Source organism: Mus caroli, unplaced genomic scaffold (assembly GCF_978045245.1).
Source record: "Mus caroli unplaced genomic scaffold, Mus_caroli_1 scaffold_5, whole genome shotgun sequence".
NCBI classification, from domain to species: Eukaryota; Metazoa; Chordata; class Mammalia; order Rodentia; family Muridae; genus Mus; species Mus caroli.
This window is the reverse complement of record NW_028227260.1, coordinates 7552935-7576768: the sequence shown is the minus strand read 5'-3', so window position 1 is coordinate 7576768 and position 23834 is coordinate 7552935. Positions and strand designations below refer to the sequence as shown.

Genomic DNA, 23834 nt, shown 5'->3' with positions numbered 1-23834 from the left:
GAGGCTGAGGCCTAGCTGTGTCTGCTAGGTCATGTCACTGCTCTTGCCAACCTGACTCTGCTGAACTGGACTGCTGGTGTATCCATTAAGTGTTCGAGCTGCTACAGCTAATCTGTGAAGTGAACTGCTGATTTCGAGACAACACAGATAGGATTTGCTCCAAAGAACCTTTCTAAACAGGTCCACTTTCCCTCATATCCTTTCTTTCCCAATACTTCTGGTGGGTGGTGGACTAGAAAGGAGGTTAAAGTGTTTAAGAACCATCATTAAAAATAAGGCTTAAAAATGTAAAGTTACAGCATACCTACACACATTCATGGGAATAAAAGAATAAAAATATGCATTTAGGTTTGGGTGAGTGGGCAGTTGATTGTTCCTGGTATATTGATCTCTTTGATACAATTTTCAATACAAAGGGATTTTAGAATGAAAATTATATTTTAGACTTGCCAGAAAACACCTTTAAAATGAATAAGACATTTTCATTAAGTCCCCTTTGTCACTGCAATAGTGTATGTGTGGCTTTATAAAGCCCCCTCTTGGCTCCTATACAAAATGTGTGTGTGTGTGTGTGTGTGTGTTGTGTACATTTGGTTGCATCTTAGAGAGGGAAATTACTTAGAGAGGTTTTCTTATAGACTGGATTATGTTGAGGTGCTGGAGGCAGGAAGAAAGAAAAGGAGACCACCAGGAGGGCAAAGCTAACATATAACCTTGAGGCTGAAAATGGAGCCAGTTAGCCAGTGGCTCTCCACACCTCTAGTGCCCTTCCTCATCCCAGCCACATTCTCTCCTCTCGGTAGCCTCTGTCTCAGAAATCAGAAGGGCGTTTGAAAACTTACACTATGGAGACACATAATCATTTTCAAGTGGAGAACTTCAAGCCCTTAAGCTCCAGTCATGCCTCCCCACAAGATCCTTTGATGAGTGCATTAAACGTGAAAGAAGATGGGTCCTTGGTTAATGGCCAGGGGCAAAACAATATACTGAACAATATTCCTGCCTTCCAACTCAACATGCTTGCATTCTGGAGCGTGCTAGTGAAAATCAAGACAAGCACCTCTCTTTGCTGTAGGTTCGCTAGGGCTACTGACTCTGTTCCTGAGGCAGAGGAAAGACACTTAAGCCAAACTAGGACCTTTTGAAAGGATTCAGTGCTGCCTGAGCAGAGGGGTCATCTGATACTATGTGAAGTTCACTATTGATCTTTTAAGAGGTAACTTTAGAAGTCATCTTTGGCTGAAAACAGTCTCTTTCCAGATGGTGCCTTCCACACCTAATGACCCTAGGCAACCAGATCTCATGTCCCCTGTGTGCTGCATTTGTTTCATGTATACTTCAAACTCTTCAGAGTGGTTGTAAATCTTTAGCTTCGAGTTTCTCTTGATGTCACTGGGCTTTCTGGTTTCATTTAGGTGTGTACTGGAGGTTTGTTGTTGTAGTCTTTGAAACTGAATGAATGCAGCTTGGCCTTCCACACCATGAGAAACCAGAATATCTGCAAACCTAAGACTAAAATAGGAGACATCCATAGAGGAAAAAAATCCTTTCTTTGTCCTCATGATTCATAATTCTAATTTAATACAAAGACATATTCTTTTACCATGCCCAATGCACTTGTCCTAAAGACAGGCAGGGGGATTGCATATAGGTAAAGATATTAATGAATGTCTTATGTATAGTGTCAATGAATGCATGGCTACACTTGGGATTTTTCATTGTGAAACATCTTTCAATGTTTATTAAAATACCTGCTGTATGGCAGTCACTGTCCATTGGTCCTGAAAATTCAATGTTGAAAAGAGCAGAAATGTCCACATACAGATTTAAAAATCACCAAAATCCTGTCCTTATCAAAGGAAGTAATTCTGGGCGCTAGATTCTCCTTTCATGTCTAGTTACAAATGTGTGATTTTCATATGAGGTTTTAGGAACATAAAATTCATATGTAGAAAAGTATACAAATTGAGAATACAACTTGGAGAATCTTCACCAAGGGAAAAAAATCCATGAAATAAGCAGCCAAACCAAACAGCAGGACATTCCAGTTTCCTGGGGTCTTCTTTCCTTTGTGGGGCTCCTTCTAGTAGCCTTCTAGTTACCCTTCTCACCTGCTTTTCCCGACTTTTGATATCGCATGCCAGTTTTGCCTTGTTCTGACCTTTATAGGTGTGAAATCTACCTTGATTGGCTCAATCTTATCCTTCCACGATGCCTCTGAGTTGTTGCATAAGTTAGGTTTATTTTTTGCTCCTACTAGTTCACTGTTAAATTGTATTATAATCCAGTTATCTATTCTATTATTACATGTTTGTGGGAAATAGTCCTGATGTTGATATTTTCAGGTTGGGGCTGTTAAGCTTCCTCTATGTGTCTTCTGGTGGACATTTCTGCTGGAAATACACTCACAAGTGGGATTGTTGGGCCAAAAGTTACTCATGCCTTCATCTCCATTACATGTCAACCATATTTGTTGTAAGTGTTTGCACTAAAGTGCAGTTCCAGTAGCCGTGTATGAAGCCTATCAATCACTCCATGTTTTCTCCAAGCTCGGCATTCTATGTTTTTTCATTTTGATGTACATTTTTAAGTAAAACAATCCAAAACAACAACCAAAATTGAATAATCACTGGGTCTTTGTGCAAGCAATGGTGAAGTTTGCAGCAAGTGTTAATCCCTTAGATTTTCATCTGTGCTTATAATTCAGGATGGTGTCATATTGAATTACCACCTCTGCTGGAGCTGTTGATGAGATCAAAACCACAGATTACACTGGAAGACCTGACAAATTTTGTCTTACTTTGGGGTTGAGATTTTGTAAAACCAGCAGGTGGCCAGCATTTTTTCCCCTTGCAAAAGGTCCAAATGTGGGAAAGTAATGTGCAAGTCCCTTATTTGAATTTCAACGTGGAAATGGCTTTATCAAGTCCTGTGTAATATATATGTAGTTAGGCATAACATGATTTTCCATATCAGCTGTGAGGCTAAACGTGACAAAATTTGAACAGTTATGGGCCAATCAAAATCCGAATATAGGGCCCTTGGAGCTGTAGGGAGATAAATACCTTATTGAAATTAGCTTGCGAATAATGTAAAGCCAGGAGGAAGCATAAATGTAATGTGCCCAGGCCAACTACAGAAAGGCTGAGCTGAAGGAAGGAATCTTATCCTGCAACCAAAGAGATGCCCCAGTAGATAAAAGCACCTACTATATATGCCTAGCAACTTGGGTTTGGATCCCTGGAATCTGTATAAAAGCCAGACACAGTGGCACATGTCAACCATCCCAGCATTCTTGTGGTAAGATGGGAAGTGAACACCAGAGAACCCCTGGAATCTTGAGGCTCAGCTAGCCTGGAATAAACAGAGCAGCAGCAAACAGAGATTCTGTCTTAAGGAAGGCAGAAGATTAGGACCAATACCAAGGTTGTCCTCTGACCTCCTCTCACGTGCTGTGGCAAACACATGCCCTCACATACAAACATGTGCACATGCGCACGCACACACACACCATATATACACACACACCCCATATATACACAATAAATGTTTTTTTTTTCACTGTTTTTTTTATTACATATTTTCCTCAATTACATTTCCAATGCTATCCCAAAAGTCCCCCATACCGCCCCCCACTTCCCTACCCTCCCATTCCCATTCTTTTGGCCCTGGCATTCCCCTATATTGGGGCATATAAAGTTTGCAAGTCCAGTGGGCCTCTCTTTCCAGTGATGGCCGACTAGGCCATCTTTCGATACATATGCAGCTAGAGACAAGAGCTCCGGGGTACTGGTTAGTTCATCATGTTGTTCCAACTATAGGGTTGCAGATCCCTTTAGCTACTTGGGTACTTTCTCTAGCTTCTCCATTGGGAGCCCTGTGATCCATCCAATAGCTGACTGTGAGCATCCACTCCTGTGTTTGCTAGGCCCCTGCATAGTCTCACAAGAGACAGCTATCTTTGGGTCCTTTCAGCAAAATCTTGCTAGTGTATGCAATGGTGTCAGCGTTTAGAAGCTGATTATGGGATGGATCCCTGGATACGGCAGTCTCTAGATGGTCCATCCTTTCATCACAGCTCCGAACTTTGTCTCTGTAACTCCTTCCCTGGGTGTTTTGTTCCCAATTCTAAGAAGGGGCACAGTGTCCACATTTTGGTCTTCATTCTTCTTGAGTTTCATGCGTTTAGCAAATTGTATCTTATATCTTGGGTATCCTAAGTTTTGGGCTAATATCCACTTATCAGTGAATACATATTGTGTGAGTTCCTTTGTGATTGTGTTACCTCACTCAAGATGATGCCCTCCAGGTCCATCTATTTGGCTAGGAATTTCATAAATTCATTCTTTTTAATAGCTGAGTAGTACTCCATTGTGTAAATGTACCATAATTTCTGTATCCATTCCTCTGTTGAGGGACATCTGGGTTCTTTCCAGCTTCTGGCTATTATAAATAGGGCTGCTATGAACATAGTGGAGCATGTGTCCTTCTTACCGGTTGGGACATCTTCTGGATATATGCCCAGAAGAGGTATTGCTGGATCCTCCGGTAGTACTATGTCCAATTTTCTGAGGAACCGCCAGACTGATTTCCAGAGTGGTTGTACAAGCTTGCAATCCCACCAACAATGGAGGAGTGTTCCTCTTTCTCCACATCCCCGCCAGCATCTGCTGTCACCTGAATTTTTGACCTTAGCCATTCTGACTGGTGTGAGGTGGAATCTCAGGGTTGTTTTGATTTGCATTTCCCTGATGATTAAGGATGTTGAACATTTTTTCAGGTGCTTCTCTGCCATTTGGTATTCTTCAGGTGAGAATTCTTTGTTCAATTCTGAGCCCCATTTTTTAATGGGGTTATTTGACTTTCTGGAGTCCACCTTCTTGAGTTCCTTATATATATTGGATATTAGACCCTTATCTGATTTAGGATAGGTAAAGATCCTTTCCCAATCTGTTGGTGGTTTTTTTGTCTTATTGATGGTGTCTTTTGCCTTGCAGAAGCTTTGCAGTTTCATGAGGTCCCACTTGTCAATTCTCGATCTTACAGCACAAGCCATTGCTGTTCTATTCAAGAATTTTTCCCCTGTGCCCATATCTTCAAGGCTTTTCCCCACTTTCTCCTCTATAAGTTTCAGTGTCTCTGGTTTTATGTGAAGTTCCTTGATCCACTTAGACTTGACCTTAGTACAAGGAGATAGGAATGGATCGATTCGCATTCTTCTACATGATAACAACCAGTTGTGCCAGCACCATTTGTTGAAAATGCTGTCTTTCTTCCACTGGATGTTTTTAGCTCCCTTGTCGAAGATCAAGTGACCGTAGGTGTGTGGGTTCATTTCTGGGTCTTCAATTCTATTCCATTGGTCTATTTGTCTGTCACTATACCAGTACCATGCAGTTTTTATCACAATTGCTCTGTAGTAAAGCTTTAGGTCTGGCATGGGTGATTCCACCAGAGGTTCTTTTATCCTTGAGAAGAGTTTTTGCTATCCTAGGTTTTTTTTTTTTTTTTTTTTTTTTTTGGTTTTTCGAGACAGGGTTTCTCTGTGTAGCCCTGGCTGTCCTGGCACTCACTTTGTAGACCAGGCTGGCCTCGAACTCAGAAATCCGCCTGCCTCTGCCTCCCAAGTGCTGGGATTAAAGGCATGCGCCACCACGCCCGGCTATCCTAGGTTTTTTGTTATTCCAGATGAATTTGCAGATTGCACTTTCTAATTCGTTGAAGAATTGAGTTGGAATTTTGATGGGGATTGCATTGAATCTGTAGATTGCTTTTGGCAAGATAGCCATTTTTACAATGTTGATCCTGCCAATCCATGAGCATGGAAGATCTTTCCATCTTCTGAGATCTTCTAGAATTTCTTTCTTCAGAGACTTGAAGTTCTTATTATACAGATCTTTCACTTCCTTAGTTAGAGTCACGCCAAGATATTTTATATTATTTGTGACTATTGAGAAGGGTGTTGTTTCCCTAATTTCTTTCTCAGCCTGTTTATTCTTTGTGTAGAGAAAGGCCATTGATTTGTTTGAGTTAATTTTATATCCAGCTACTTCACCGAAGCTGTTTATCAGGCTTAGGAGTTCTCTGGTGGAATTTTTAGGGTCACTTATATATACTATCATATCATCTGCAAAAAGTGATATTTTGACTTCATCTTTTCCAATTTGTATCCCTTTGATCTCCTTTTGTTGTCTAATTGCTCTGGCTAGGACTTCAAGTACAATGTTGAATAGGTATGGAGAAAGTGGACAGCCTTGTCTAGTCCCTGATTTTAGAGGGATTGCTTCCAGCTTCTTACCATTTACTTTGATGTTGGCTACTGGTTTGCTGTAGATTGCTTTTATCATGTTTAGGTATGGGCCTTGAATTCCTGATATTTCCAAGACTTTTATCATGAATGGGTGTTGGATCTTGTCAAATGCTTTTTCTGCATCTAACGAGATGACCATGTGGTTTTTGTCTTTGAGTTTGTTTATATACTGGATTACGTTGATGGATTTCCGTATATTGAACCATCCCTGCATCCCTGGGATGAAACCTACTTGGTCAGGATGGATGATTGTTTTGATGTGTTCTTGGATTCGGTTAGCAAGAACTTTATTGAGTATTTTTGCATCAATATTCATAAGGGATATTGGTCTGAAGTTTTCTATCTTTGTTGTGTCTTTTTGTGGTTTAGGTATCAGAGTAATTGTGGCTTCATAGAATAAGTTGGGTAGAGTACCTTCTGTTTCTATTTTGTGGAATAGTTTGTGAAGAACTGGGATTAGATCTTCTTTGAAGGTCTGATAGAACTCTGCACTAAACCCATCTGGTCCTGGGCTTTTTTTGGTTGGGAGACTATTAATGACTGCTTCTATTTCTTTGGGGGATATAGGGTTGTTTAGATCATTAACCTGATCTTGGTTCAACTTTGGTACCTGGTATCTGTCTAGGAACTTCTCCATTTCATCCAGGTTCTCCAGTTTTGTTGAGTATAGCCTTTGGTAGAAGGATCTGATGGTGTTTTGGATGTCTTCAGGATCTGTTGTTATGTCTCCTTTTTCATTTCTGATTTTGTTAAATAGAATACTTTCCCTGTGCCCTCTAGTTAGTCTGGCTAAGGGTTTATCTATCTTGTTGATTTTCTCAAAGAACCAGCTCCTTGATTGGTTGATTCTTTGAATAGTTCTTCTTGTTTCCACTTGATTACAATAAATGTTTTTAAAAAGAAACTTATAGAACACTTCTGATGGTTTTCTTTTTCTTTTTTCAGTCGAAGGTTTACACTCGCACACCAACCTTATATCTGGACTTCAAGTTGGACCAAGGAGCAAAGCATTCCCAGCCTATTCCTAAAGGTACAGTGGGTTCTGGAATTTGGTAGCCATGTCAGGAAGAACAACCAAATGAAAGCCCAATCAGCTGCTTTCTTGGGAATGTAACATCTGCACGACCTTCTAGGAACTTTGTGTTTAATTATGTTTCAGTTAGCAAAGACTGCATGTATGTGCTTGCATAGAAAAGGTGACAAGTCCTAAAGTTTGACCCTTTTCTTGTCCTCTGTCTGAAATGCATTTAATTGGATAGTTTAAACCACTTATTTATTTGCAGTTCCCACAATATTGGCTGTCTATATTCAGACACACTAGCATCAACTTACGCAGTGTTTTATTGTAAAGTTACTTCAATCAAGGTCACCCGTTCTCTCTTTTTTCTAGGTTAAATTCCATCACAGTTCCAAGGACTGTCTAAATTCATTTTGCTTGGATGTTTTGTTGCATAAAATATTCCTTGAAATGTGTGGTCCATTGGCTGTGTCCCAGACATATTTAGTTTATCATATTCGATGGTGTTATTCATGGTAAAGTGATGTGACATGGATATCTGGGTTGTGTTTGGCTTCTGGCATAACCAGTCAAATATAATGTTGACTTGGTTGTGTCATTACTGGACTAATTGGATGGAATGGAAGCACACATTGCTACTATCCTATCTCTGATACCAGAAAAATGCCTGTGTTCCAAGGGAAACACAATTAAGGGGGGCCTGGATACATTCTTCCTGAACCCTACCAAATTTTATCTGAATTTTTTCCCATAAATAGCATTAGAATCATTTTTTACCATCTCTTACTTGCCTTTGGGCTAGGCACGTTTCTGTTGGGTTGTGCTAATCTTGCAGAAAACAGATGTTTCATGCAGTGGGGATTTGGAAGAGAGTTGATATCAGGAATTGAGCCTGATGATGCATCATTTACAAAGAATCCAATTTGTCGAGTTTCTGACAGTACCAGATTTCTTTTGCATTGGCCACACATTTTTCCCATTAGCTCTTGGCTAAAATAAGAATACATAGGCTCTCCTTTTTTGCACGGTGACTTTTAATATCTCTTGAAAGACAATCTGATTTTTCTTGCTGTAAACTGATGTTTTGACAATATTGTTATCATTCATCATGAGGGACATACGTTTGCATTTCTAGGAAAGTATCTTTTTTTTTTTCTGATCTTCAGGGCCCCTTTATATACAAACTAATAGTATCAGCATTTGACCCTCCACAGCCACTCCTTTTATTTTCTCTACGTTATAGCATGGATCAGAGTGTTAATAATAGAAAACTGCTATGGTGTGGGACATTTTCCATTCAGTGAACCTTTTCTTTCTTTTAAAACTTTTCCTTATGGTGTTGATAAATGGATAAGAAAACTATCTTCAGACTACACAGAGTGTACCACTCTGGAATAATGTCCCCCTTCCCTCAGGATGTCCATGTACTAATTCCCAGGCCCTAAAACCCTGCTACATGGCTAAGGGGACTTTGCAACTACGTATGGTGGAGCTTGCATATAATCCCAGATCCTGGGAAGCTTAGGCAAGTTAATGTCATCCTTTGCTACATAGAAAATTTGAAGCTACTCTAGGCTACATGAGATCTTGTCTCAAAATGACAGGAGAAAGAGAAGTGCCATATGGATTTAATGTAGACGTGTAATCATAATAGTGAGGAGGTAGACACAGAAGTAGGGGGATCAGGAGTTCAAAGGCATCTCACCTACATAGTGAATGCACGGCCAACCTGAACTACTTGAGACTTTGTCTAAAAGGAGGGGGGCACTTTGCAGGTAGGGAGGGTTCTATGGTTTGGATCTATGTATTGAAGGCTTGGTCCTTAGCCTATGGTGCTTTGGAGTCAACTCTGGAAGGCTATACCTGAGAGAGCTTAGATCTTTGGAGATGTGCCCTTGAGGGAGATACTGAGGCCTCCTCTCTCTTTCAATGTATTTTCATTTTTGGCTGCTATGAAGTGAGAAGCTTCCCCTGTCATTCATATTCTCCATGTTGTACTACCTCATGTAAGCCCAGGAGGGACATGGCCAACTGGTTGGTCATGGACTGAGACCTCTAAACAAGTAGTTCACCACCTTCTTAATGCTGACACCCCTTAATTAGTTCTTCATGTTGTGGTGACCCCAAGCATAAAATAATTTTCATTGCTACTTCATAACTGTAATTCCCCTAGGTTATGAATCATAATGCAAATATTTTTGGAAATAGAGGTGCACCAAAGGGGTCATAATCTACAGGTTGAGAATCCCTTTTCTAAATCATGAGCCAAAGTTAATTTTCTGTTTTGTTAAAGCTGATTGCTTTAGTCCTGCTGCAGATATAGAACCCAACTAATGGTGAGGTATTATCCTGGATAATCCAGGTAGGCACGGTGTCATCAGGACAGTGAGAGAAAGAGGAGCTATGACTTAGAAGCAGAGTGATGTTACTGCTTGCAGTGACAATGGGAAACTGATATAGCATGTAAAACAATGCTATTATATATCAGCTTCTGTGTTTGCCTTGGAAGTGGGGGAGAAAGGAAAAATGCCAGCTGGTTCGCATTCAGATTTAAAAGGGGATTTCAATATTTATACTAATAAATCACATTAGGATGCCTTCAGGTAAACTTTTAAATATAACTAATACATTAATATATATTTCACTGTTGTTAATTTGTTGCTATTAAAACTTTCCTTCTTCTTCTCTCTGTGCCCATCTTCTCTTTTTCTCTTCCTCCCCTCCTCCTTTACCCATGGCAACTTCCCTGGCCTCAGTCCTTGGGGCCAGTAAATTTGCTTGCTTGAAAACAGCATCCCAATAAACCTGCCTTTAAAAATAAATAAATAAACAAACAAATAAATAAATAAAACTTTTCTTTTTTTTAATTAGGTATTTTCTTCATTTACATTTCCAATGCTATCGCAAAAGTCCCCCATAATCTCCCCCGAGACTCCCCTACACACACACTCCCACTTCTTGGCCCTGACGTTCCCCTGTACTGAGGCATATGAAGTTTGCAAAACTGATGGGCCTCTCCTTCCAATGATGGCCAACTAGGCCATCTTCTGATACATATGCAGCTAGAGACATGAGCTCCAGGGGGTACTGGTTAGTTCATATTGTTATTCCACCTATAGGGTTGCAGACCCCTTTAGCTACTTGGGTACTTTCTCTAGCTCCTCCATTGGGGGCCCTTTGATCCATTCAATAGCTGACTGTGAGCATCCACTTCTGTGTTTGCTAGGCCCCGGCATAGCCTCACAAGAGACAGCCATATCTGGGACCTTTCAGCAAAATCTTGCTAGTGTATGCAATGGTGTCAGGGTTTGGAGGCTGATTATGGGATGGATGCCCGAGTATGGCAGTCTATAGATGGTCTATCCTTTTATCTCAGCTCCAAAAATTGTCTCTGTAACTCCTTCCATGGGTGTTTTGTTCCCAATTCTAAGAAGGGGCAAAGTGTCCATAATTTGGTCTTCTTTCTTCTTGAGTTTCATGTGTTTTGCAGATTGTAGCTTGTATCTTGGACATTCTAAGTTTCTGGGCTAATATCCACATATCAGTGAGTACATATCATGTGAGTTCTTTTGTGATTGGGTTACATCACTCAGGATGATGCCCTCCAGGTCCATCCATTTGCCTAGGAATTTCATAAATTCATTCTTTTTAATAGCTGAGTAGTACTCTATTGTGTAAATGTACCACATTTTCTGTATCCATTCCTCTGTTGAGGGACATCTGGGTTCTTTCCAGTTTCTGACTATTATAAATAAGGATGCTATGAACATAGTGGAGCATGTGTCCTTACCAGTTGGAACATCTTCTGGATATATGCCCAGGAGAGGTATTGCTGGATCCTCCTGTAGTACTATGTCCAATTTTCTGAGGAACCCCCAGACTGATTTCCAGAGTGGTTGTACAAGCTTGCAATCCCACCAACAATGGAGGAGTGTTCCTCTTTCTCCACATCCTCACCAGCATCTGCTGTCACCTGAATTTTTGATCTTAGCCATTCTGACTGGTGTGAGGTGGAATCTGAGGGTTGTTTTGATTTGCATTTCCCTGATGATTAAGGATGCTGAACATTTTTTCAGATGCTTCTCAGCCATTCGGTATTCCTCAGGTGAGAATACTTTGTTTAGCTCTGAGCCCCATTTTTTAATGGGGTTATTTGATTTTCTGGAGTCCACCTTCTTGAGTTCTTTATATATATTGGATATTAGTCCTCTATCTGATTTAGGATAGGTAAAGATCCTTTCCCAATCTGTTGGTGGCCTTTTTGTCTTATTGATGGTGTCTTTTGCCTTGCAGAAGCTTTGCAGTTTCGTGAGGTCCCATTTGTCAATCCTCGATCTTACAGCACAAGCCATTGCTGTTCTATTCAGGAATCTTTTCCCTGTGCCCATATCTTCAAGGCTTTTCCCCACTTTCTCCTCTGTAAGTTTCACTGTCTCTGGTTTTATGTGGAGTTCCTTCATCCACTTAGATTTCACCTTAGTACAAGGAAATAGTAATGGATCAAATCGCATTCTTCTGTTGTGCCAGCACCATTTGTTGAAAATGCTGTCTTTTTTCTACTGGATGGTTTTAGCTCCCTTGTCAAAGATCAAGTGACCATAGGTGTGTGGGTTCATTTCTGGGTCTTCAATTCTATTCCATTGGTCTACTTGTCTGTCGCTACACCAGTAACATGCAGGTTTTTTTTGTTTGTTTTTGTTTTTGTTTTTTATCACAGTTGCTCTGTAGTACAGCTTTAGGTCAGGCATGGTGATTCCACCAGAGGTTCTTTTTATCATTGAGAAGAGTTTTTGCTATCTTAGGGTTTTTTTTGTTATTCCAGATGAATTTGAAGATTGCCCTTTCTAATTCGTTGAAGAATTGAGTTGGAATTTTGATGGGGATTGCATTGAATCTGTAGATTGCTTTTGGCAAGATAGCCATTTTTATTATATTGATCCTGCCAATCCATGAGCATGGGAGATCTTTCCATCTTCTGGCATCTTCTTTAATTTCTTTCTTCAGAGACTTGAAGTTCTTATCATACAGATCTTTCACTTCCTTAGTTAGAGTCACACCAACATATTTTGCATTATTTGTGACTATTGTGAAGTGTGTTGTTTCCCTAATTTCTTTCTCACCCTGTTTTTATCCTTTGTGTAAGAAAGGCCATTGACTTGTTTGAGTTAATTTTATATCCAGCTATTTCACTGAAGCTATTTATCAGGTTTAGGAGTTCTCTGGTGGAATTTTTAGGGTCACTTATATATACTATCATATCATCTGCAAAAAGTGATATTTTGACTCCTTCCTTTCCAATTTGTATTCCCTTGATCTCCTTTTGTTGTCTAATTGCTCTGGCTAGGACTTGAAATACTATGTTGAATATGTAGGGAGAAAGTAGGCAGCCTTGTCTAGTCCCTGATTCTAGTGGGATTGCTTCCAGCTTCTCACCATTTACTTTGTTGTTGACTACTGGTTTGCTGTAGATTTCTTTTACCATGTTTAAGTATGAGCCTTGAATTCCTGATCTTTCCAAGACTTACAATGCATGGGTGTTGGATTTTGTCAAATGCTTTCTCCTCATCTAATGAGCTGATCATGTGGTTTTTGTCTTTGAGTTTGTTTATATAGAGGATTAAGTTGATGGATTTCCGTATATTAAACTATCCCTGCATCCCTGGAATGAAACGTACTTGGTCAGGATGGATGATTGTTTTGATGTGTTCTTGGATTCAGTTAGCGAGAATTTTATTGAGTAATTTTGCATTGATATTCATAAGGGGAACTGGTCTGAAGTTCTCTATCTTTGTTGGGTCTTTCTGTGGTTTAGGTATCAGAGTAATTGTGCCTTTATAGAATGAATTGGGTAGAGTACCTTCTGCTTCTATTTTGTGGAATAGTTTGAGGAGAATTGGAATTAGGGCCTGTCCTAGAAGCTGTGTTGCTTCGGCCTTTCACAGAAGCTGATAGCTTCTGTAGTTCAAACTCTCACTTGTGCAGACTAGTCTCAGAGGGATCCGGGAACCAAGATGGCTCCCCCAGGTGCTCAGGCAAAGCACTCCCAGGTAAGGCGGACACCTCTCCTCTGGTAGGGAAGGTACCCGGATGTCTGGAGCCCAAAACACGGTCTGTCTCAGAAGCTGTCCTCTAGGGACCTTGGGGGTGTCCACCAACTCTGCGCCCAGGTCACCCGGTGTTGGCACCAGTTTTCTGCTTCCCTAATGCTGTCTCAGGTCCCGTGTGATTGGATTGGAACAGAAGTTGTGTTCAACTCACTGGTGGTCCTAAAATCACGTGGAGAGTCCTCTAGGGGACCTTGGGGATGCCCACCAACTCTGCGCCCAAGGTGACCGGGTGCTGGCACTGTCTGGAAGGGACTTGTGACCCTGGTCAGGCCAGGTTTTCTGCTTCCCTAATGCTGTCTCTGGTCCCGCGCGATTGGATTAGAATAGAAGTTATGTTCCACTCACCGGTGGTCCTAAGATGGTGTGGAGAGTCCTCTAGGGGACCTTGGGGGTGTCCGCTGACTCCACGCCCAAGTTGATCTTGTGCTGGCGCTGACTGGAAGGACAGAACTTTTCTTGTAGCATTACCTAATATGCCATTTTATTTAATAAGGGCACACTCCATTTTTTCCAAAGGATAACTAAGGTTTGTGGCACAGAAACATTTGGCTACAGCATTCTGCTGTTTTATAGTGTTTGATAATGATGATAATAAAGATGATGGTGATTATGATGATGATAATTTACACATTAAGTTGTTGCGGGAAAAGACCAAGCAATTTCTACCCCAAGCTCTCAATAACTGTGTGTGTGTGTATGTACACATACACATGTATGTATATATATATATAACATTGTAATATTGTAAGTCATACGAGAAATACTAAACATCAATACCAGACTATATAATTTATCTTTAGGTGAATCTTATTGTGCAAGTAACCTATATATTTGAAATATGCTTAAATGCTTATGAACAAATTATATGTGTTGAGAGAAGATACTTCTTCCTTTTGTAGCTATCTGTTCTCCGGTTGAACAACGGTGTCTAGCAAACCACAGCCCCTATCTGGCTTGACCATGAAAAAATGCATGATTTTCTGGCCCCAATAACATGCTTAAATCACTTACCTTTTGCATGATTTCACTTGTACTTATATGCCCAGTTACTTATATGGCTGTATAACAAATCAATCTGGAACTTAGTGTTTGGCCCAGACACTATTACAAAGCTGTAATGAAGGTGTCAGCCAACGTTTTTGTTGTCCTTAGCTGTGATGGGAAGGAGATACTTCCAAACTCATGATCACGTGATTGTTGGCAGGATTCAATGGCTCAAGCCTGTTTCTTGTTCCACACTACTTCAGCCTCTCAATAGGATGGCTCACATGGCCTTTGGTTTCATCAAAGCATGCATGTGGGGGAGCAAAAGAGAAAGAACAACCTCAAAAACCACAACCTGCTATTTTTGCTGTACTAGCCTTAAGTAAGCCACTAGGTGCAGGTCACACTTAGAGAGATGGGTTTCGGTTGTTATTATGAATATGACAACACCAGGAGGCAGGAATCCTGGGGTCATCTTAGAGTTCACCATTGTGCAACTTGCCACAACCTGAAATCACCTCAGAAGAGCATATCAATGGTACATTATTTAGATCTGGTTGTCTGTGAGCATAATACATGTATAATTGTAGATTGAAGGGGTTATTAAAGATAAAGTCTAATTTTTGCTCACTATATCAAATACTCAACTTGGCCTGTGGGCATGTCTGTATTTGCGGTTGTTAATTGAAGTGAATTAAGTATTCTAGTACACTATTACTAAGTATAGGGCCTGGCAAAGTGCTTGGTATAGGAGAGCATTAAAGTACTCGATCATACCTTCCCTCATAATGACAGCATCCTTTTAATTAGTTACGGATATAAACCAATTAGTCTTCCAAGCATTGATGAACATGAACCAGAGGCAGAAATATTTTTTTTATTATTTTACTTTGGGTGAGCTATATCTGTTTTTCATATTGCTTTATAACAACTCTGTCCATTCTGAGTTCTAGTCATTGTCAGTCATTTGCATTACAAACATCTTCTCCTTTTACACCTCACTTTTCTGTACTATTTCTATCTTGTAATACATAAGCATCATCTTTAAGTTTCTAATCTGTTCTTTAATGGTTGGTTTATTCTATCATTTCTTTAATCTTTATTACCCAGCCCAATGTCATGGAAATGTTCTCAACATTACCGGGTGTTTCATTGTTTTACTTTTCTGCAATTAGTTTTCTTTTTCCTTTTTCTTTCTTTCTTTTTCCTCTTTGTGATGGTAGGGTTGGAACCATGAGACATAAGCCTGTTCTATCACTGAGTCACGTCCTGCAGCCCACTTTTAAAAATTATTTTCAATTGACCAGTAAACTAGTATTACTTCTTCCTGTGAAACATGACATTTTAAAGTATAAATTGCAGAATGACTAGATCTAGTACCTAACACATTCCTACTTCACACTGTAGTTTAATGATTAAAATAGAACAATTTTTGAGGCACAGTCTTATGATGCAGCCCTGGCTGTAATGGAACTTTCTATGTAAACCAGGCTGGCCTAGAACTCACAAAGATCCACCTGGCTCTGCTAGAGCTCTGTATTAACCCTTACAATCCTCCTAATCGCATGAGCCAGGATGATTGTCCCATTTTTCCCAGTGAGGAAGCTGAGGTACAGATCTTAAACAAGTTATACAATCTCTCTGCGAGATCAGTCTCACTCACACTGTGATTTTTCACCCACTGTCATGTTCCATACTCAACCAATTAATGGTCCTTTAGTGACTCCTCTTCCTCTTGGCATTTATGTTTAGTTCTAAGATGGACATTAACTATTTATTCCTGTATTTATTATTTGTTGTGAGCTTTCAGTTGCTATGTGATCAAACAATCCATCTTATTTTCAGCTATTCTAAACTCCAATATTCAGGGGAAAACACAATGCTAGGTACCATGAGGTTCTTGTTGACGCCACTATAGGTTGTTTTGTTTTCTTGACAATTTTATACATATATACAATGTTTGATATGCAGAATTCTTGACTATGTTGTGGATACAGTGATCCTGACACTCTTGGCTTAGTGTATTTGTAATCCAAGAGGAGAGCAGAGAGCACTTGGGTTTGGTGTTGTGGATTCCATGGGTCTACTTTCGGCCTAGCTATCAGCTTCACAAATGTTGGCCTACAAAGATGCTGAACAAAGTAGAAAGAAAAGGGATGTAAAGAAAAATGAGCAAAAATTTGATTTTAAAAAAATCTCCCAAGTTCTAGGCATTCAGCGTGTGTGTGTGTGTGTGTGTGTGTGTGTGTGTGTGTGTGTGTGTGTGTGCACGAAAGGAACATCCTATTTTACAGCAAAAGAATAATGAAGCATGTGAGATAGTGTGTTGGCTTTGGGAGAATCTAGGCAAAAATATACAGTAACTATAGTAACTTTGAAACTTTTCAGTGTGTCTGAAATTACTTCAAAGTAAACATTTTTTAAAATTAGTTTGTTTGGAAGAAGAGGGCAGGAGAGGAGCAGGCAGCTCTGCCTCTCATCCCAGAAGACCAGGTGTCAGGTCTAGAGAGGAGTTACCTGAGCAAGTTAACTGTGGAGACATCCTATGCAGGCTCCTGGTATTGGAGCTACTTTGGAGTCTGGTAAATATTGTAAGCCTCAGTCTGGGAATACATATGTTCCCTTCTTAGCCCCTTTGCCCTCTCTTCTAAGATGACTTCTGTTAGGAATTTGATGTGTCAGCTGGCCATGTTTTTCTACTTCTTCCTCCACGTCCATGCATAAGAGTAGTTATAAATTATGAACTCTTAATGAAGTCAGGAGAAAAATGGTCTGGCTTAGGCCCAGGAATGTAGGTTGAGGAAATCTCTCACTAAGGATATTTTTTAAGAATTAGGAACCTCCCTGGAAATAGAGTGAATGACACAGAAAATGATTTACATATTTAAAACCCACATTGTACATTTGTTTTATGTTTGACTAATGAAGATCTGACTTGTATGTGTTGCCGACTTAACTGTCCTCAGACACTAGGATAAAAATATGATCTTCATCTCAGCACAGTTTATTTGTTATTTCCCAAGGGAATATCTTCCCAGCTGCAAAGAGTCAGCCACCACGGTAGGGTGGCTACTATGTTTGTGGGGAGAAAAGGGGGAAATTGGAGGCTATGCTACTTCTGATAGAATGACAAAAATTTGAGGGTGGCATCAATTTCTTGTGCAGGGCACAAATGAGAGAGTAGAGTTGTAGGAAGGAAGAAAGGGATCCCTCCCTTTACAGGGAGGGAGGGAGGGAATAAGGGAGGGAGGAAGGAAGGAAGAAAGGAAGGAAGGAAGAAAGGAAGGAAGGAAGGAAGGAAGGAAGGAAGGAAGGAAGGAAGGAAGGAAGGACGGACCTGAACATTGCACAGAGGAAGTCAGGCAGTAGTGGTGCTTCACACCTTTAATCCCAGTTCTCGGAATGCAGAGGCAAGAGGATCTCTGTGAGTTTGAGGCCAGCCTGGTCTACAAAGGCAGATCCAGGACAGCCAAGGCTACACAGAGAAACCATGTCTTGAAAAATCAAACCAACACAATATCGTACAGAGGAAGAGCCCTCAGCTGATGCAATCCTGCCTGTATCAAAGGAGTAATTTGAACAAAATATGTTTCTTCTTAAACATATAGTATATATTCATTTATACTATTTGACATTTATTTTCCTTTTGGCAGCCCTAAGAAATAGTGCTCCTTAGAAATGAAACAAAGATTAATAGCACATTTTGCTGCAAAGACGATAAAGGGGAGATTGCTCAACTGCTCCTGTTCCGCTAGCTCTAATGTTTTGTGCTCTCCACCAGACAACGTGAATTGTGTTCTACTGAGCAAAGACGTTCTGTAATCTAGTAGACTACTTTAATGAGAAGCAAAACCAGATACATGCACGTAGAACACTTACTTGGCAGCTCATTGAAGCACACACACTGTCTTTCAGGGGTTTGCCAAAATGGATTTTCAAAGGGAGAGAAAAAAAAAAAAAAAAGACCCAAATGATCTGTTTGGAGGATGAAACAGGAACTGAAGGAGAAATGCCATGGGGATAATTTAAAAGATCCAACATAAAAATCTCAGCCAAGCAACTGTGAATGATGGGGTTTTTGGCACGTCTCTCGAAAGAATTACCTTTCAGCTGCCTTCAAAGTGTAAAGAGAGGTTTGAGTACATGAACGAGGGCACATTCATGATAGCATGTGCTACTGCCCTGTGTTCTCAGATGGACAGACATTTAAAACACAGCACTACATTTCTTCTAGTTTTGAAGCAAATGCTAAGTAGTACATAAAAGGCAAAAGTCCCCAAGGGATAAATACCTAATTGTTCACCCCTTATGTCGGGGTAGCAATAAGACTTACAGTTTAGATGGCCCATGCTTTAGTAATCGTAAAATAACATGTTACTTTTTTCCCTCAAGATAAACAAGAAATATAAACCATCTGCACTTAGCAGAAGAAAGGTTAACCATTTCCAATCCAAATCTTTCTTTTTAAAGTTGAGAGAAAAGGGATTTCATTGTAGGGTAGAATTTTTAACTGGGCTGAGCAGGAATAGGAGTGATCATCCATTAGAAAGGAACAAGGCTCCTGGCAAAGCCATGGTATGCACACAAGAATGGAGTAATAGATTATTGGCATGTATTTTCAGCATCTATGAGGGACCTTCCACCCTCCTGTTGTCCCACTTGAATACCAGTGACTATTCCCTCTTGATATGTATATCTGTGTCCACAACACAACAGTAGAGGTTCAATAAATGGCGGACCACTAAATGAGGGAACAAGTCAGCATACTCTCAGGTGGTTTAGAATCGCTCTTGTAATATCTCAGGAAACCCCAGAAGTAGTGGTGTGTGTTTGAAATGCCAGCACTGGGGAGTCAGAGGCACACAGATCCCTGGGCCTTGCTGGCCAGCCACGCAGGTCTTAGCTGTGAGTCCTAGGTTCCAGTGAGAGACCCAGGCTCAGCCATGTGGATGACTTCTGAGGAAAGACACCTGAGGTTGATCACTGGCCTCCACGTGTACGTGCACACGTGTGCACCTTCACAAGTCATGCTATCCTGGTTTTTTTTGGTTTTTGTTTTTTATTTTTGAAAACTTATAATGACAATTCCAGGGTTTTTACAGGCCATCTGAAACTCGTTAATCACCAAAAGTTTTAGATCCTTCTTTGTAGGGAGCAAGTGAAGTCTCAAGTGCCTGGGTGTTGCTGACATGAACATGGCCATGCCAAGGACTCCAGTGGCTCTCAGCATGCCAGTGGCAAAGCCGTCCTTGGATGGGGCTTGGAGGAATGGCAAAGCTTTCCTCTGGTTCAAGGGCAAAGGTTAAGAGTTTGTGCAGAGCCAGATGTGGTGTCGCACGCCTTTTATCCCAGCACTTGGGAGGCAGAGGCAGGTGGATTTCTGAGTTTGAGGCCAGCCTAGTCTACAGAGTGAGTTCCAGGACAGCCAGGGCTATACAGAGAAACCCTGTCTTGAAAAACCAAAACAACAAAAAAAAGAGAAAATATACAGCATGGCTTCCGTCTCCACCTGGGTTGTTTCCAGCCTAGAGATGAGAGACTGCTTCCCTACAGAGACTGCTTCTATTGAGATTCCCACCTCCTTATTCATATATATTTCATTCCCAGGATGATCCAGTTAGGCCAATCTCCAGAATGCTCCAGGATGTGGCACCTTTTATTGATAATTGTACTCTTTTATAATAGATAGAAAATGGGATGTGATCACTGGAAACTAGAGCTCAACTAAAAAAAAAAATAACCAAGCTTCATTGGAATCATTATTCACACATGGAAGTACAGCAAACTGAACATGAAGCTAGACTGGAGTGCTATAGTGTGTAGCATAGTGACAGAGCTGTAAGAAACAATCTGTAGGCTGGAGGGTGTCTCTGTGATTCACAATGCTTATTGCTCTATTGGATGACTATAATTCAGACCCCAGCACCCAGCTTTGTTGTCCCCTTCTGGTACCTGGTAAACACACCCACACAAATAAAAAATAAAATAAATAAAAGTGTCAATATAACTTTTGTCAAATTGCTAAAGTTAACTATACAGTACCTACTTTGGGTGGCCCTTAAATAGCAAGGACTCTAAGTCCTTTAAGTATAGAAATGTTTGTTGGTACATGTGCTGCGTATGCATGTATGTGTGAGAGAGAGGAGAAAAGTATGTAAATATATAATATATATGATAAGTAGCTCACAGAATTAAAGTCTTAAAACATATCTAAAAGAAAAATAAATTATTTCATACTCATTTTTCTTTTGTTACTGTTATATATGTTTATATCATATATGTAATAGAGACAAAATATGTATATAATATATATATATACACGTGTGTGTGTGTGTCACACTAATAGCACTAACAATGCAATGCCTCTGGTCCTTTTCCAGGGTGGACAAGCTTCATTTATACCATCTCTGGAGATGTATATATTGGTGAGTAAGGGATATGCCATTTGGGGTTCAATTGCAGTTTAATTCAAGCTACTAAAAGGATAAACTATGAAACTATTTTATGTAATTGAATACTGTGCCTCCTTTCTTCCCACACCAATCTGGAGCAGGGTGCCTTACAGCTTCCAGAGTATTCAGAAACAAAGAACAACATGAACATAAATGTCCAGGCAAAAGGTACAGGAGTGTTAAATCTGAGAGGTTAGCAGTTTCTGTGCCCATAAAGAGGTGGGGCTTCAGTAGGCTCCAATGAGAGTCATAGTCTGTGTATACCTTTGGAGATATAAGAAGACAAGTTAGGTATTTCAGGTATTTCACATTTTCTTCATTTATTCTAAGGGTTGTATGCTGCTGTTTGTAGTGAATTGCATCTTTGAGAACAAAGCAACTCTCATTTTATATATGAGCAGTGGGTTTCTAAAAGAAGATATTTATGCCAAGGTTTCACATCTGTACACCTGAGGCAAGAACCAAGCTATGGGAGTATAAAAGAAAGTGGCTGCCATGACTTTGTCCTTTGAATTCTTGGTCTCCAATTGGTGGCACTCTTTGGCGATGTTTGTGAGGTGTGACCTTATGAAGAAGTGTGTCACTAGAAGTAGGCTTTGAGAGGCTAAAGACTCTCACCATTGCGAATCCTTGCTCCCTGCTTCCTGCTTGCTGGTCAGGATCTAAGTTCTCATCGTCCAGCTCCAGCCACAGTGCTGTGTCTGCTGCCAGAGTTCCCTGCTAAGACCACATCTCATCCCTAAGGATCCATTGGCCAAGCAAACCTTTCCTTTTATAAGTTGCCCTTGGGATTTTTTTTTAGAACCTCATAGCAGTAGAAAAGTTACTACTATCCAAGTGTTCCGCAACCTCAATCTCCATGTCCTGCCTACACTACATTCAGTTATAATACAGAGTTCAAGCCAGCTTGTGTTTTCAAGCCTGCCCAAACCGATAGCAGAAGAGACCAAGCATGCAGAACAGGTTGCCTCTGTTTGTGTTCATCCCAACCATCCCCATTTTCCTGGAGATGGGAAAAATCTCTGTGTAGGGATGACAGCAAATGGCTGAGCCACAGTATATTCTATAAATGTTCTGCCCAAGCCCCTCATGGCATTGCTTCCCCAGTCCCTGCTGACCAACTTCCAACTGTCAGTGTCTACCCCACTTTTCCTGAAACTTGCAAAGATTGCTCTGCCTCACTCAGGAAGCACAGAAGCACCAAAGCATCAACATTCTGGACGTTGGCTGTCTCCTTGAGTAGGTTATGTCAGAACTCATTCCTGAATTTCCCACTGGGGTTATTCTCAAGCTTTTAATGGTGGGACTGTATGACCAGGTGCCTGTCCTTCCTTGCTGTGATGCTTTGAATGACAATGGGCCTCCATAGGCTCCTATGTTTGAATCCTTGGTCCCCAGTTGGTGGAGAAGTTTAGGAAGGATTAGGAGTCATGCTCCTGGAGGAGGAGGTGTGTCATTAGAGGTGAGCTTTGAGGTTTTTAAAGACCCACCATGCCATCCCAATGTGTCCTCTCTGATTTCTGCTTGTGGATCATGATGTGAGCTCACAGCTATTCTTACTACCATGCCTTTGTTCTCCCATCATGAACTTTAACCCTCTGAAATCATAAGCCCAACCAAATACCTTCTTTCATAAGTTACCTTGGTCATGATGTTTTGTCATAGCAATGGAAAGGTAACAATTACACTTCCTTTCCCTAAAAACTCTGCTCATTGACGGACTGCTGTTCACTGAAATTATCTCTTGAATTAACTCCTTATATCAGAATATTCATTTGAGTTGTGCTTCAGGAAGAAGCTAGAGGCTTACCTCTCCTCATCTCCATCCACAGTCATGTCTGACATGCATGTGGGTGTGGCATCCCAAGATGTAGCCCCAAATTCCCCATTTCTGAGACCTTCTAGAGTTGAATGCTCTCTACTACACTCCCATAGGGGATGCCAGCAGGAAACTTCCTTCTTGGGAAATACATTCACAACTTGCAGGGAGCATCCTCATTGGAAAATATATTCTCAGTTTGCAGACAGATGGCCTGCTAATGACATCTGTACAGGGCATGATGCCACATCCCAAGTGACTTATTTAAACCATTCTTTATATTCTCAAAAAAAGAAAAAAAAAGAAGTTTTCTAATTACTTGAGTCTTCTGGAAATAACAGTTAATTTGAATTTCTTCATAATGTGGTATAATTGGGCTTCGTTCCTCTTTCATTAAATAGCACTTTAATTACAAGCCCCAAACAAAATTCACATATTTTATCATTTAAGAGAGTAAAGATTCAAATTAAAAAACAAAACAAAAAAACAACCCTCTCTAGCAGTGGTACAGTAAGTGCCTGTGTGTGCACAGTGAGATGTAGTAACTGTCTGAGAAGAATGAGGCATCATTTATTTTTTGATACCCTTCTAATCATACAGTACTTTATAAAACTAGAAAAAATCTTTTTTTTTTGGAGGTTTCACCCTTGACTTATGATTTTAAGATAAAAAGTAACCTGAAGAGATGAACTATAATAAAGAAAAAGCATGAAGTTTAAAGTGTTAAATATTCTGGAAATGTTTCTGTAGAATAATGAAAAGAGGGGGTTGGAGGGGGAACCAAACTTCATGGAAAGGGCCAGAAAATATTTTTGTCTCTGAGACTACTATGCCTTGCCCATGTAGCACAAAAACAGCCATGGACAATACATAAATCAATGGAACACATGCTGTGATCCAAGTTTTTGTTGAAGTTCATGTATTTACCATGTACCCTGAGCCACTATTTTTAATTCTTTACAATTTTTTTATATTTTTTATTACGTATTTTCCTCAGTTACATTTCCAATGCTATCCCAAAAGTCCCCCATACCCCCCCCCACTTCCCTACCCATCCATTCCCATTCTTTTGGCCCTGGCATTCCCCTGTATTGGGGCATATAAAGTTTGCAAGTCCAATGGGCCTCTCTTTCCAGTGATGGCC

General features: G+C 40.4%; 1 protein-coding gene across 2 annotated transcripts in view; it reads left to right on the top strand.

Annotated features, from left to right (window-relative positions):
* Pir (pirin) overlaps positions 1-23834 on the top strand; it is a 101613-nt gene that overhangs the window by 56613 nt on the left and 21166 nt on the right. For both annotated transcript variants that reach the window (XM_029473315.2, XM_021153257.2), the window contains exons 6-7: positions 7256-7340; positions 20800-20844. In XM_029473315.2, the coding sequence (XP_029329175.1) occupies positions 7256-7340; positions 20800-20844 (130 nt within the window). The remainder of the gene's footprint in view (positions 1-7255; positions 7341-20799; positions 20845-23834) is intronic.